General features: G+C 34.4%; 1 protein-coding gene across 5 annotated transcripts in view; it reads left to right on the forward strand.

Annotated features, from left to right (window-relative positions):
- The window catches only part of SPOCK3 (SPARC (osteonectin), cwcv and kazal like domains proteoglycan 3), a 363,483-nt gene that overhangs the window by 136,044 nt on the left and 210,535 nt on the right, over positions 1-16,904 (forward strand). For 4 of the 5 annotated variants that reach the window (XM_019650566.1, XM_019650568.1, XM_019650564.1 and 1 more), the window contains exons 3-4: positions 1,196-1,204; positions 1,309-1,354. In XM_019650566.1, the coding sequence (XP_019506111.1) occupies positions 1,196-1,204; positions 1,309-1,354 (55 nt within the window). The remainder of the gene's footprint in view (positions 1-1,195; positions 1,205-1,308; positions 1,355-16,904) is intronic. The other variant, XM_019650567.1, reaches the window with a different exon arrangement.

Raw genomic sequence — 16,904 nt, forward strand, 5'->3', positions numbered from 1 at the left:
ACCTAATCTAATCCTAGATAATTTTGCAAAACCTATCAAGGTGGATTGCCTTAATGTGCTCTTCTCAATATAACCCTATCTCAACATAAATACAAGACAGAAATGTCTTCTGTGATTTTTCTTGTTTTCCTTTCCTTCTATTTCATTTGAAGTTGGTGAGGTGGGAGTGCAGAAGGGGATGATGAAAGATTAGTCAAAGGGAAAGCTTTTGTAACAATTTGAAATTTTTGAAGAAGAGAAATGTATTTATTTGCATAATTAAAGTATATACTGCATTTGGAGGGTGTTAGCCAAGAGATTGGGAAGAAGATTCAAAGAATCTCTGCTTGGCTTTTTTTGATTTCCTGTGCTCCTTAGCTTTCCAGGGGACTGATTTGTGGGTCTACGAGTATTGAGTATCGAGCTAAGCAGTGTTTCACTGGGTGCTTCACCACAATGCGCTGCCCTTTCTTACTAAAGTGAAAATGGCTTATTCACGAAACAGTGATATCTGTTCTATTTACCATAAAAGATGATATGTGTGAGGTACTTCTACAAGGCCTTTCGGGTGTAAAAACAGCCAGTAAAATAGAGTTCATCAATTTGGCTTTGCTCTTTTTAAATTCTTTTCAATATATACTGCCCCACTTTTCTGTTGTATGGTCATATTTAGTAACTGTATAGTAAATATATTGCAATGATTCTTTTCCATATGAAAGATTTAGACTTTGAGCAAGATTGAATTAGATTTGCATTTTTTTTCAAGCTTCCCATTATATTGTTGATGAACTCCTTCGATAGTCAATTAACAAGTGATTTGCATAAAATTTATTTATACTGTATGGGCTAGTGCAGAATCATTTGGTAATTTCCTTGCTATATTATTTTTTTCATTTAATATTTTACTAGTAGTAAATGAAGTTGTATATTTGGAAACTGATAAGATATTTTTATAGCTTATTAGCTTAGGGTAATTATCTGCATGTTATATTGCACATTGAATTGCAACTAAAATTATAGCATTATAATATTGAGATATAGTGGCAACTAAAATAGTTGAATTGTTATAGTAAACATTGACTCACAATGAAAATGAACACACTTATTAACATTTCTATAACATGTCAACGATGTTTTCCCTTTTGATAACTATTGTTTTTCTCTTGTTCTTTTTTTTATTTTTTATTTTTTTATAATTTGCTGCTTGCCATTGCAGGAAGTAGAGGTTTGTATTCAGCTTCTGTATTTCATATTTTATTTTTGATTTTATATGAATCTTTACATTTTAATTACTCATATACACTCAATTCACATTATTTTCCCCCTTAGGATGATTATTTCCGCACTTGGAGTCCAGGAAAGACCTTCGATCAGGGTAAGAATCTAATTTCAAAATAAAAACCTTTACATGTTTACAATCACTGTATGTTAAGCATGATATTAATTGTTTAGATTTAAAATTACAAAATAGGAGAGCTTAGATAAATGGAAAAATTCATGCAATAATGACTTTCATTTCAGAATAGTGTAGTTAGAAATAAGTTAATTAGGTGTCATCATTATGTCAGGGTGAGTCTTATTTTTAGATAACATATTTTAGTTTACTGATTTGGGCTTCTGAACTATACCGTGCCCATTTTTCTTAGTTGATACAAGTCACTTCCTCCAGTTTTCCAACATATTCAAGTACACTCACTAGGAGACACATTAGTGTAAAATTTCAAAACAAATTTTACGCAAAATTTGTCTCTTTTTTAATAAAAGCTTTCATGTAAAACAGAGCTGACTGGTAATTAGACTCTGCTGGAGTCTTAGTAAGACCCAAAAGGAAAAGTCTTATAATAATTAGGGGTGCCCCCGCCTCTGTACACATGTTTTGTAGTTCTGGTTTTCCTTACTTGAGAAGGAAAAGCAGAAAAAAAATGAAAGGGAAAGGAAGTACTTCCATATCTACACTGGGAATAAAAACATCACACTCAATGCAATTATAATTATGTAAATAATTTAAAAGATTTGTTTACTAAAGTGTGCAATATTAGAACCAGAGACTCTTCCTCTTAGTTTAAAACAAAAGAAATTTCTACTTTATATGGACTACAGTAACCGTACAGAAGATATTAATCTATGAAGCAGTATTACTTAAAAATAGAAATCACTTTTAAAAATGAGCCATGATATGTTATTAAAGGAAGCACAGGGTATTTTGCTATGTCTCCAGATTTTGGACCTAGTATTTACAATGAACGCTGCAACAGCCAACTTCTCCAAGTGGGAACCAACCCAAGGAGACCTAGACAGGGCTGTCGTCGACACTGATCTTGACCTGCAATCCGTAATCTGTAACAGCCATTCACATCCAGTCCTCCCTTTCATATTAGTTTATTTCTTCTGTACTTCATGTGATTTCACTGTTTTCTAGTGTGTTTGTGGAATCTGCATTTTATAATTCAAAAAGTAATAATTTTGATTCCGCTACTAATAAGTCAAGCCAAATGCACTTAAAGACAGGCAATGAAAAAATAATGATATGCAGACTGAGATACATTTGCAAGCTTTCTTGGGAAATGCATTTTTATGATGGAATCATAAACCTTGAAAAATCGACGTTATGTGTGAAATGGATGTTAACACTTAAATTTGCCATACTTGGTGCAACCAATTATAATAAAGATGCTGTGTGTGTGTGTGTGTGTGTGTGTATGTGTATTGATGTACCAAACTTAGATTTTCTCTTTCTAAAAAATGAAAATACAGAAGATCGCTATAGGGAGGCTTCCAAACCCTGATATACTACAATATCAGACTGATTTACTTTATTTTTCAAAGAAGTTTTTAACCTACTAACTTGTCAAAAAACAATTTATCAGACAGAGAGAAAGTTCACGACATGATAATAGCTAATATTTATAAGGAGTGTCCTGTATCCAATCACTATTTTTTAAGAATTCTACATATATGTTTATTTAATCTTGAAACGACCGTGGTAGGTACTGATGTTTGCAAAAGGTGAGGCAGTAAAGCAGGTGAAGGTCCTGCTTAGGTGAGATTACTGCAAAGTTCGATAGTCAGCATCTGGGTCCAGACAGTCTGAACTCTGAATCCTATTTCCTGACTACTACATGGTACTGTTACTCTCATATGGTAGCTCTAAACTGAAATAATGGCATACTAATACAATTTTAAGTTTATGCTTTAAAAATAAATATTTACTTGAAGGAACATTAGAAATAGAGCTGGTAGATTTGTTTCTATACTTTAGGAAGATATTTTGCAGACTATCAGATCCTGGCTGGGTTTTGATTAATGGAACATGTATAGTTGGAAAACATACATAAGAAAGTTTTACATAGTAAAAAAATTAGATTGAGATACATGTATTTATTTTCTGTTCGTTTTTGGTTCTGAGTGAAATTAACCAAGCCATTTGTGGATCACACCGAATGAGGAAAATTATTCTTTGCCCATGTAGCACTGAATAAGATAGTGTGCACCATTTGGATAGAACAGACTTGAGATATGTTAAATTCTAATATGTTTCTTATTCCTTCTGATGACAGAATATTCTGTTAACTATTTTCAAAATATCATTGAGCTGTTGAACATAAAATAATTTAGAAGACTTTTTATGAATGTTTACAATTTTTAATATGCTTTTCATTGGTTTATTAACAGCCATAGTGCATCAATATAAGTTTATTTTTCACACTTTCTTTTTCGGAGGATTTGCATATTCCCTCAAAAAAGTGGTGAAAAAAATGCTTTGGAATTACATTTTTTATGCTGATATTTATATGATTTTGCCATATTTATTATAATATTTTACTTCCATTTTTACATAATGCTCCACAAAATTATGTAGAAATTAAAGTAGCACTAGTGAGAATGTTAATTAACCTTTCATAATACAAATGACATAATTTCTTAGCCCAAAACTCCTCTGTACATATGTGCATAAATATAGATACACATACATATACACATAAATATATATTATATATATAATATATATATATTTGAATACCCACAAATGCACACATATTTACACCTGCAATCTTGCTTCTAAGTAAAAATCAACTCATTGCTCATATGTATCTTCCTCCTGGTTTAACTGTAACAGATTTTCCATCTCATGTATGTAATTGTCTTTTCATTAATCAGAATATTTGTACTTCATTTATCACAAAAAAGTAAGAGTTTGGAGAAAGTATAGTGGGTAAGTGAATTTAGATAAAACTCTTGGTGATGGGAAACCTGCTATAAAATAAAGTGTACTGATGCCAAAAAAAAAAATTTCCTGGGATTATCTCCATGTAGAATATTCTGTGCCATTACTTCTCTTCATTAGTGTGGCTAATCATGAGTTAACACGGCAGCAATTTACTGAAAAAATAGTTTTAATGAGGACATGCATCTTCTTGAATATGACATAAAATTCTATGTTTACTACAGCAAACAAAAGAAGAGATTCATAGAAGCAGCTAACATGGTACCATGATAAATATTTTAAATAATTTAATGAATACTTTGGATAGATATACTGTGACTTTTTAAAAAACATTTGACTTCTTTTTTCTTCACTACCGTAATCCTACTTTTTTTTGTGTCACAGGTTAATTTGGGTGTGTAAACTGATAAATCTATGGCATTTTTAGCAGTGATTCCTGACAGTAGTTAGATGATCTACTTGTACAAAGTGCTGTTTCTACAAGGATTAGCATTTATTCAAAAGTTCTTTTTTGTAGGATATGTTATCTGTTAGGTTTCCTGAGACGAAAGAGTTGGAAGCAATATGTGCTCTCTCTAGTTCCCTAATTTTACTCTCCAAACCAGTTTGGAGTTTGTCCACTTGGTATCTACTGTGGCCATGAATTATAATCAGTAGACTAATAATAAAGAAGTGGAATTTAAATAGGCCCAGAGAATTCAGGACACATCAGTTTTATGTTATTGATGTGTTTCATCTGTTTCTACAGCTTTTGGGAGATATGAAATTAGGGGCAAGCAGTGTAGCTGTGACTTAGATCAGCACCTTTCTGTCATTTCACAGCAGTTTGTTCATGTGCTCTCTTCTGAAATCTGGACCTCTGTGGGATGAGTAGCCTGATTCCTACTGCTCCTTAGGTTGCATGTAATTCAACAAAAGTTCCTAAACCAGTGGTGTTTGGGAACCACTGCTATACTCAAACTGCTTGAAATCTGTCCAGGAGAGATAGACATGTGAACAGCTAACCTTGGATCTGGATGAGGCATTCTTGCAAGGATTGGAGGGGGTGAGCAAAAAAGACTCAGCTCTTTGAAAGGGTAGTCATATACTTAGCCACATATGTATTTATTGTTGCTGTCTTTTTCAGAACCAGTTTTTAGAGCTTCATCTAATTCTCCTAATTTTTCTCACCATTTGCAAAATTTGTCACATATACCAACAGTCACAGCTTGAAGTGTCTGTTTGCAATAAGTCTCTGGCTACAAAGGAAATGCTGCTGAAATTCCATTGGGAACTTTTATTCTGTTCAATAAACAGAGCTGTTTTAATATTATGATTGCAATTATTTCTGAAATTGAAAAAGACAGGATTTGAGAAAATGCACCCCACCAGCCTATATTTTTCTTCTTAAAATACATCACCATACTTCTTAAGGCATGGTACAAGTGGATTATGCAGTGTAGGTATTGCTTCTCTCCCAGATGACTTTAATTTCACTTGTTTACATTAGGATTATCATTTTTGTTTTTCATGTGTACAGATGGTAGTTATTGGTAGCAGTCAGAAACAATAGAGTGGTCTGATCCATGCTTCACAATAGAGGCATGGTAGTACCACAATGCTGCTTTGTTTTAGAGCTTGGGGCCTTTTGATGTTTTTCTAGTGGAAAAATTGGTATTTCTAGAATTTAAATTCAGTGGAGTCAATACATAAAGATGATTATATGATTATAATATTTTCTAACAATGCTTTCAATCATTTAAATGTGCAAATTCTGAACCATTATTTGATCTGAACCATTATTTGATCAACTCACAAGAATTGATTTAGAATATTTGAATCATTTTAGAAAAATTACTTTTCACAGTACTCGAGTGCTAACAGCCATGTCAATTTACATCATATATTAGTTACGCCATCCATGTTGGCAACCTTGGCTTGTAGAAACCCTCTGGAATATTTCCAAATAAATTATATTCAACCTGGAAAACAAAAGCGTATATTCATTTCCTCTATGTCAGGTTTAGTACCTAAAAAGTACATGGGGCTTTCAGGGGAGAAATGTATTTCCTCTCTCTGTTCAATTCTGATTTCTTTATACAGGAGTGGTATTTAATTTATTTGTTTTACACCATAATCTAGAAAATATAGAAATCAGGACTCTTAGATTGTTTTGTTCTATAGCAAATAGTACTTTCCCCCCCATAGATAATAAAGGTTATATAAAGGTCTGTGTTTTAAGAAGATGAAATTGAGATTAGTAATGCTTCATTTGCATCATTTCATAGTAGTCTACATAGGTGTGCAAAAAGGTAAATTATGTTTATTTTTAATGATCTTATGTGTTACTAAATTATGAATCAAATTTATAGAGCAAGGGGTTGATCAAATATACTTTAAAGGTGTTCAGATATTTAAGAAACAATGTTCTCATCTCAACCTTGTTAATCTAACAGTAATACATATTGAGAAAATGGAAAAAACTATACACACAGACACACATACACACACATACATGCACACATATGGTGTCATATTTTTAGCAGGAATCCTCCACTGGCCAAAGGAGTGATTTTCAGTCCTGCCTGCACATGAGAATTATTAAGCACTCATTTAAAAATACAGTTGCCTAGGCTTTGTCCCTAAACATTTTTATTTATCTATGGTAAATTCTAGGCACCGTGTGTGTGTGTGTGTGTGTGTGTGTGTGTGTGTGTGTGTGTGTTTTATTTAAAAATCATGGTAAAATATATATAACACAAAATTTACCATTTTAGTCATTTTTAAATGTACAGTCCAGGGCTATAGAATACATTCATATTATTGTGTAATAACCACTGCCATCCATCTCCACAGCTCTTCCATCTTCCCAAAGTGAAGCTGTGTACCCATTAAACAGTAACCCCCCATGACCCTCTCCTCCCAGCTCGGTCAACCACCATTGTATTCTATCTTTATGAATTGTACTACTCTAGGTATCTAATATAACTGGAACCATACAATACTTGTCCTTTTGTGACTGGATTATTCCACTTAGCATTATGTTCTCAAGGTTCATTTATATTGTAGAATGTGCCATAACGTCCTTCCTGTTTAAGGCTGAATAGTATTCTCTTGTATGTATCTCCCACATTGTATTTATCTATTCGTCCATGATGAACACTTAGGTTGCTTCCATATTTGGCTGTTTTTGTTCAAACAGCTATTGTTTTGAGAGCAACAAAAAGCTTCTGGGAAAAAACTGATTCACCCTTTTTGTATTCGGTACCAGAAGTAGGTAAAGAAGGAGTTTGAGAATGGATTGTGGGGATCAAGGAAACCCCCAAAGATAAAATCATAATTTCTGTTGAACAAGCACTTTTTGTGTATCAAGTGGTATATATAAGGCAATCATTGTACTAACCTCTAAAAGTAGATATATTATTTAATTTACAAAGGAAACTGAAGCTGATAAGAGGTTGATAAAGGTAACAGAGCTAGTACGGGTCATAGCTAGGTTTGAAATCATGCATTAGTGGATTTTGAAGTTCACTTTCTCTTTTAGTATACAGTGCTGCTTTAGATTTGGCTCATCTATATGCATATCTGTGTCCTGTGTCTCAACTCAGATATAACACCTTTTCATGAAAAGACATGATAATGACATGGGAATATTGGTAGCAAAAGGGTCAATCATCAGATACACATTGGATCATATTTAGAACTGTTCTAATACTGAGGCAGGAGGTGTTTGTAACTTGTACTCTAATTTTCAGAATATAGGAATATACATTTTAAACTCACTTATATAATTATTATGTAATACGTGAAAGGGTCGTTCCACTGCGTTGTATTTTCATCACTTGTGAATAACTTACAGGATATCTTTAAGACAGAAAACTGTTTCAGAAATGTATGACAGCTTCTGTGGAATACTTTCTTGGAAGTCACTTTTTGTTGAGGTATCCTGGCCACAATTCTCACCCCACTTCCTTATATGTGATGTAGAAAAGAAATAAATGTGATTCCAGAATATCAGCATTGACACTTAGATATAGCTATGATTGATCACGATTTAAGGAACTTCTACCTCTTATCTCTGATGTCCGGCTTTGAATTAGACTTTCTACTTGGATATGCCATTCCATCCTCATATTGCACTTATTATTTGAAAACTACTTCTTAAGCTATAATCTATTTCATTTTCTCCAGTTGTTTGCCCTATGTACTTGATCAAGAATGAGTAAATTCAGTAAACATAGGGGTGCATATATTTTTTTGAATTAGTGTTTTAGATTTCTTTGGATAAATACCCAGGAGTGGAATTGCTGGATCATAAGATAGTTCTATTTTTTTTTTTGGAGGGGGAACTAGAGGAGGGGAACAGTGTTGGGGAATTGGGGAAGGGGACCAGCCAAGTTGTTGTTCTTCAATCTTTGTTGTGGAGGGCACCAGTTTCCTTCTGGCTTCCTGTCAGCAGCTCGTGACCTCTAAGTTCAAGGTGCTGTGTTCAATCTTAGTTGCGGGTGGGCACAGCCACCATCCCATGAAGGAGTCAAACCAGCAGCCTTGTTGTTAAGAGCGCATGCTCTATCCACTGAGCCATCCGGGTGGCAGCTCCGCTCAAGGTGCCGAGTTCTGTCTTAGTTGTGGGTGGGCATAGCCCACCATCAAACAGGCAATCTTGTTACACCAATGGAGCCATCCTGCCACCTGTTGGCAGCTCAGTGGCAGCTCAGCTCAGGCGCAGCGACACTGCCCCATGTGGGAATCGAACTGGCCACCCTGTTGCTCAGAGCTCACGCTCTTAAGCCAATGCTTAACCAACTGAGGCACTAGGCCGGCCCAAGATAGTTCTATTTTTAATGTTTTGAGGAACCTCCATACTGTTTTCCACAGTCGCTGCACCAATTTTCAATCCCACCAGGAATATACAAGGGTTCCCTTTTCTCCACATCCTCTCCAACACTTATTGTCTATATGCACCCCTATGTTTGCTGAGGCACTATTCACAATAGCTAAGATATGGAAGCAACTGAAATGCCTTTCTATAGAAGATTGGATAAAGAAACTGTGGTACATTTATACAATGGAGTACTACTCTGCCATAAAAAGAGTGAAATCTTATCATTTTCAACAACATGGATGGACCTAGGGGATATTATGCTAAGTGAAATAAGTCAAATTGAGAAAGACAAATACCATATGATCTTACTTATATGTAGAATTTAAAAAAGAGAATAAACAAACATATAATCAGAAATAGACTCATAGACACAGAGAACAAAATGATGGTTGCTAGATGAAAGGGGAGCTGGGGGGATTGGTGAGGATAGTGAAGGGATAAGGAAGCACAAATTGGTAGTTACAATATAATTATGGGGATGTGAAGTGCAGTACAGGGAATATAGTAAAAAATGTCGTAAAACTGTGTATGGTGTCGGATGGGTGTTGGACTTGATAAGGGGATCACTTCATAAATTGTTTGGATCCAGGCCACTGCACTGTACACTTGAAACTAATCAAAAATAGTATTGAATGTCAACTGTAATTAAAATACATATATATATATATATATATATGTCTATCTATCATCTATCTATCTATCTATCTATCTATCTATCTATCTATCTATCTATCTATTATATATATATAGAGAGAGAGACATGTGTGCCTAGGCAGGGGATGTGAAGTACAGCATAGGGAATGTAATCAATGGTATTGTAATAATTATCTGTGGTGTCAGATGGGTAGACTTGTTGGAGTTATCATTTTGTGAGGTGTGTACATGTCATGTTGTTTTGTACATGTAAAATTAAAAGATGAGTAAATTCATCCTTCGTGAAAGTTATTTGAATATTTTTAAGTAGCTCATGGTATTCTTTTAGAAGCTTTGTCATTAGTTTTAAAATCAATAAATTTTGTAATTAGAATACTCAGTTACTCATCACATAGAGGCTGAAATGTCATGGTCACAGTCTCTTCTGTACATGTCACAGATATTTTTATAGATCACTTACTTTGCTATTAGCCCTAGATTTTATTGTATTTTCTTTTTTCTCAGCATATTTCTTGGTAATTCTGCCCAGGCTTTCCTTTTCTGTGCTTTGACATTATATGAGATAGTCAAAATAAATGATTGATAGGTGGGATAGTTGGATGGGCATTAGATTGGGCTGTGTAGTGATGAGTTTGCATTATAGCCATGGCATTACAGGCTAAATTACTTATGCAAGTATTTGAACCATACTATAATTGTTTTCCATTTGATAAAATATGAATAAACATCTAGTCACAGAGTTGTGAAACTGATTTAAAGAAATGTATGTAAGACTTATACATACAAAAATACGTAAAATATCAGTATTTTTTCTTTGTCCTTCCCATATTTCTTCTGGAAAAACATCCACAATTTTTTAGTACATTTTGCTACTTTTATTTAATTGAAAGCATTCTTCTTATCCTGACATAATATATTTATCCATCCTATACAACATTTTAATAGCCAGAGTGGTCATGGAAAGTATTAGACTCAATGCTCTGGAATGATAATTATTTTAAGAGGTCATATGAAAATGATCTCCCTTGACAAATATAGAGGACTTTATAATTTTCAAGATTGGGTTACAACAAACTGTTGCTTTATTATATTAAACAGAATACCTTACAATTATATAATTAACACAGTGTAATCTATTAGTCTGCTAAAGAGCACAGTATGATGTATTGGGTCATCAGAAAAGTCATGACGCATTTTTGCAACAGATGGTGCTAGTTCATTTTTGGAAGTACAAGAGTCATTCATATCTATGTTATTGCTATGTCATTTGACAGCTAACAGTTCTGACTTCATTCTAAAAAAAATTTCAGCAATTTGGTTGAGTTTTGGAGATTTTACAAGTTGAAGATGAAACACCAAACTGTGCATTTTTGCCATATTTTACTGTTTTACTTCCCATAAAAGGAAGAACGTGCATCAAGCTTGTGAAAAGCTGCATAAAGCTTATGGTGACAACGCTCTACAAGAACGTCAGTACCAACGATGGTTCACGAAATTCCGTGTGGTGATTTTGATCTCAATGATGCTCCTCGGTCAGGGAGGCCTAGCGAGTTTGATGACAACAAAATAAAGGCATTGATCGAGTCAAACCCACGTTACACAGCACGAGGGATTGCAGAAACATTGAACATCCATCATTCAAGCGTTCATGATCACCTGAAGAAGCTGGGATATGTCAGCAAGCTCGATATTTGGGTTTCGCATGAACTCTAAGAAGTTCATTTGACAGCGTGTATAAACATCTGCAATATGCTCATTAAATATGAGGAAAACGAACCTTTTTTGAAGTGATTGATAACTGGTGAGGAGAAGTGTATTGTTTACAACAATGTGGTGAGTAAACAGTCTTGGCCCGATGTGATGATTCACCTCAAACAACATCAAAAGCAGACATTCATCAGAGGAAGAGTATGCTCTCAGTGTGGTGGGATTTTAAAGGTGTCATTTTTTTCAAGTTCCTACCAAGGAACTAAACAACCAATTCGAATGTGTACTGTCAGCAACTGGACAGCTTGAATGAATCCATCATCCAGAAAAGTCCAGAGCTCGTTAATCATAAAGGAGTTGTGTTATGTTGCGACAATGCAAGACCACACAGAAGTTTGATCACCTGTCAAAAATTATTAGAGCTTGGATGGGATGTGTTGCCACACCCACCATACTCGCCTGCCCTTGTCAGACTTCCACTTGTCTTGCTCTCTTCAAAACTCCTTGCATGGTATATCATTCAATTCAGATGAGGCTGTAAATCAGCACCTTGTTCAGTTTTTCACAAATAAAGACAGATCCTTCTATGAACGAGGAATTATGAAGCTCACTGAAAGATGCAAAAAGTTATCGAACAAAATGGGCAATATATCATTGATTGATCTTTGTTATTTATATAAATAAATGACCTTTGAAAAACATAGACAAAATACCCCATGGCTTTTCTGATGATCCAATACCAACACAGAATAGCAGTCTTGGAGCCAATAAGTCAGGCTTCGTTTTCCAGGTTTTCCAACTATTAGGATGAAGCTCCACTTTCTATAATTTAAAGGACAAACTCTTTTAAAGAATGTGTCAGGACTCCCCCGCCCTGTTATAATTACTTTCCTTTTTTTAACTTAAAGGATCTCATCGAAAAAGTATCTTCTTGAATGCAGTATTAAAAAGATTTATCAGTGTTTTACCTCTAAAGCCTGGGAATTATTTGTTACTTTTTAAATGAGATAAGAAAACCTAAACATAAAGGTATTTCTTTAAACAATGTTCTGTACTTTCTTTTTCTTTTTTTTTTTTAATACATAGGCTTTTTGTTTTTAGGGCAATTTTAGGTTTAAAGCAAAATTGAGTGGAATTTAGAGTTTCCTTATGTCCCCTGCCCTCATACATGCATAGTTTGCCTAATTATCAACCCTCCTCACCCCACCATCACCAAAATGGAACATTTATTACAATTGATGAACCTACATTGACACATCATATTCAGCCAAAGTCTACAGTTTACAGTATGGCCCATTCTTGGTGAACAATCTACTGGTTTGGGCAAATGACCCTTCTTCATCATTATAGTATACAGAGCATATTCACTGCCCTAAAAATCTTCTGTGTTCAGCCTATTCTTTCCTCCTTTCCCTCAATCCATGGTAACCATTGGTAATTTTATTGTCTTCATAGTTTTGCTTTTTTCTGAATGTCATGCAGTTGGCATCATACAGTAAATCTAGCCTTTTCAGACTGGCTCCTTTCACTTAACAATATGCTTTTAAGGGTCTTTTTGGTCTTTTCACAACTTGATAGCTCATTTCTTTTTAGCGCTGAGTAATATTTCATTATCTTAATGTACCACAGTTTATCCATTCTACCACTGAAGGACATCTTGGTTGCTCCCAAGTTTGGGTGATTATGAGTAAAGCTGCCATAAACATCCATGTGCAGGTTTTTGTGTGGACATGGTTTTCAACCTCTTTGGATACGTAGCCCAACAGTGTGATTGCTGGATCTATGGAAAGAGTATGTTTAGTTTAGCAAGGAAACACCAAACTGTCTTCCAAAGTGACTGTATCATTTTGCATTCCCACCAGCAATAAATGAGAGTTTTCTTTCGCTCCACAGCCTCACACCACTTATTTGCACAACTCATTTTCCCCTTACATATTTCAACCTGTAACCCTTATAAAGAATCTGGAAATAAATTTGATCTATTATTCTTTCTATTTTATCTAGAAATCTGTGTGCATGTTCAGAACCCTGTGATTATTTTTGGTGATATAATGATGCACTTTTTTTTTTAACCTTAAGAATTTATTATTTTACTTTATGGAGTGGTGGTTTAAGTATAAAATGCTTTTAAATATTGATTCTCTTTCTTCCCACATACTAACTTTAGACATATTGGTAAAATAAGAATATTCCAATCAGGCCACTCATCAAACTTACCTAGGGAGTATTTTATATACAAATGTGTGAGCCCATCATCTACCCACTGCACCGTTAGCTCCATGCCGTGATCCTTGGACTTGTTACTTTTTAGTCTCCAACAGATGCATCTGATCCAGACCTGTTCCTAGCTTAAGTTAAAAAAGTGGTAACATAACTGTATTGTAGTCCTTGTTTTCATTTTTTAACTGAATGTTCTATAAGCAGCAATTTCATTGCATTATCTGTTATTTTGGGGAAATTTTGAATACATTTGACATCTAATTAAAGCACTGCATACAAGCCTAATTAGTGAAAGAATGGAATTTTTAGTATGCTTTTGTCTTATTCAAATACAAGCAGATGAACTTGTCTGTTTAATGCAGTGCTTATTATTAAGGAAGCTATGTTTAACTATATTCAAATTATAATTTACATTTACCGTTTATTGACAGTAATTTGGTTTCTTTATTGAACATTTTTCTAACATTTTCACATGAATTGTTTCCTTTGACCCTGACACACAGAAAAATCTTTCAAGGTTTGTAAGTGGAGTAAGATTGTTGCTAATTCTAACACATGAAGAAACTGGGAATTAGGGGTTTTGATTTGCTCAGTCACACAGATATTGATAAAATGCAAGTGAGGTTAGCATTTATATCTTCTAGAAGCTAGTTCTGTGATTTTCCAATGTATCATGTAGCCTGATAATTTATTAGTGGTTTTATAATAATGGTTTAAGAACAAAATAATCTATTTACTTATTTTGTTAGAACATAATTTTTGAGTCAAAAAAATTAATAGTAATAGTTGTAATTTGTTGAACTCCTACCACATACCATGAGCATTTAGGTATTAGCTCACTCAATTCTCACATCAACTCTTTTTATTGCTTTTACTTTGTACCCGTCTTTTTTGTTTGTTTGTTTTTGTTTTAGTTTTTTAACATAATTATTGCTCGCAGTATAAAGAGGAGTAAAACTGATATTCAGTGAGGAAAAATAATTTTCCCCTAATCATACAGGTATTCAGAATAACAAGCAGAGTTTATATCTAACTCATTTGATTCCAAATTCTGAGTCTTCTCTTCTCATACCCACTACCTGTGAACCATGACCTGGGCCAGCATTTATGCCAGGGGACCTGGCTGCATCCATGATCCATCATTGCAACTTCAAATTAGACCTCATGAGGAATCGGTCATTGCCTTTCGAGAAAAGACTAAATCCTTGCCACTCACTATAACTTTGTAGAAATCATTAAATCAAATTCTTTGGGCTTCTAATTTCTGATCTCTAAAATTAGGAGGTTGCACAAATGATTTCTGAGTTCTCACCCCTAAGTGTTATCTTTCCAGGGTTATGTAAGTCCTGTGAATGGCATGTTAATGATTAAGTCTTTGAATATAAATGCTAACATTATAACACTTAATTCCACTTAATTTTCACTCATTATTTTTGAAAGAGCAGTAATTTTTTGTTGGAAGGATGAATTTAATTTTCAAGAGAAAGTTGAAAAAGAAATATTTCAGAATAATATTTGGAGACATTATTATTAGCAACTTATTAAAATAAGTATCAAACTTATTTTAAGGCACTTTATCATTATACATATTGCTTGCTAACTATGACTTAATAAGTATTATGCCTGTAATATTTTGCAGTTTTCTTATACATTCTAATCTGAGGCATTTTTTTTATATGATTAAAAGAATGGGACTCGCTATCCCTAACTTCATAGTCACTTAATGAGTTAGTTTGGAACATACACAAAATTATATTAAATAATTATAATGCTAACCATTTATATTAAGTGACACATCTAGAACTAGAGCCCATGCCATTAATCATCTAGTCCTGGACTTGTCTACTATATGCTCCAAACGTATTAGCTACTACTTTTAACCATTGTAAAGATGAGCTAATTATTGTTATATTGCAGTGGGGTTGGTTTCCAGTTATGGCCAGAACATTTACAAATTAAAATAAATTTTAAAGCAGGATAAAAGACATGTTTAAAATTTCAAAGTGACTTTTAATGCAAGATAGGAGATAGCATGATTTTAGAAAAATTTTGTGGGCTTGAGAGTCAGATAGTACTAGGTTTGAGTCTAGGCTCTATTAATGATTAGACTCTATTAGATTTTAAGTCCTTTTTTAAATAAGGGTCAATATCGTGTGTTAAATTGTGTCCCCCCAAAAGATATGTTGAACTCCTAACACCCCAATACCTCAGTATGTGACCCTATTTGAAAATAGGGTCTTTGCAAATAAAATCAAGTTAAGATGAGGCCATACTGGTTTTGAATGAGCTCTAATCCAATATAGTTGGTGTCCTTATAAGAAGACAAGGAAGGAGACAAATATATACGTGAGGAACACCCAGATTGCTGACAGTCACTAGATGCTAGAAGTGACACGTGGAATAGATTCTCCCCTTGAGCACCCAAGAAGGAACCAATGCTGCCTGTGCTTTCAAGCACTCAGAAATGTGAGAGAATAAATTTCTGTTTTTTTGAGCCATCTGGTTTGTGGCACATAGTTATGGCAGCCCTAGGAAACCAGTAAGGTTAGTTATATTAAAACACTGTTTAAATAATTTCTATACATATTCCCTTCCATAAGAGTAAGAGCTGCTGTGCAAATAGACTAATATCGTCCTTTGATCTAAATATCAAATGTATTATATATGCATTATAACTTTTAATACATGAATTTTTAGTTCTATAACATTTTATATAAAGTGTGTGTGTGTGTGTGTGTGTGTGTGTGTGTGTGGTGGATGAATGTTCTTGCTTAAGCAGCATCTATTTTTCTGGCATCAGCACCCTGATTTTCTGTTGGAAAAACATGCCTCACTTCTGCTCTTAGACCCCGAGTTCTCGATAGGTTGATGACACTCCCAAAGCCGGGAGTGGGTAAGTGACCCAGATCTGACCCAGTAGATCCTCCCTCCTCCTCCCTCTTGGCAGCAACTGTTTTAAAGATGAGAGCACGACCCAACCCAGCCCTTTAGATTCTGGGATGAGCAGGGGAATTGGAGGAAAGAGAAGCTATCTTTTTGCAGGTGTAGCTATGTGATATGCTGGAAGTTTGGAGATAACCAGGGCCACCTTGGAGAGCGTGCCAACTATTGGAATGCACTGTTACAAGATGAAGCAAGTGAGGCTAATCCTGAACATCCACTTTGGGCCCTACATCCAGGCTCATCTGAAATGTGTTACAGTCATAAATTTTTCTACCTGAAAGTTTCCTAACTATATAGAAACTAATGCCTGGA

Source organism: Hipposideros armiger, unplaced genomic scaffold (genome assembly GCF_001890085.2).
Source record: "Hipposideros armiger isolate ML-2016 unplaced genomic scaffold, ASM189008v1 scaffold_142, whole genome shotgun sequence".
In the NCBI taxonomy this organism is placed as follows: Eukaryota; Metazoa; Chordata; class Mammalia; order Chiroptera; family Hipposideridae; genus Hipposideros; species Hipposideros armiger.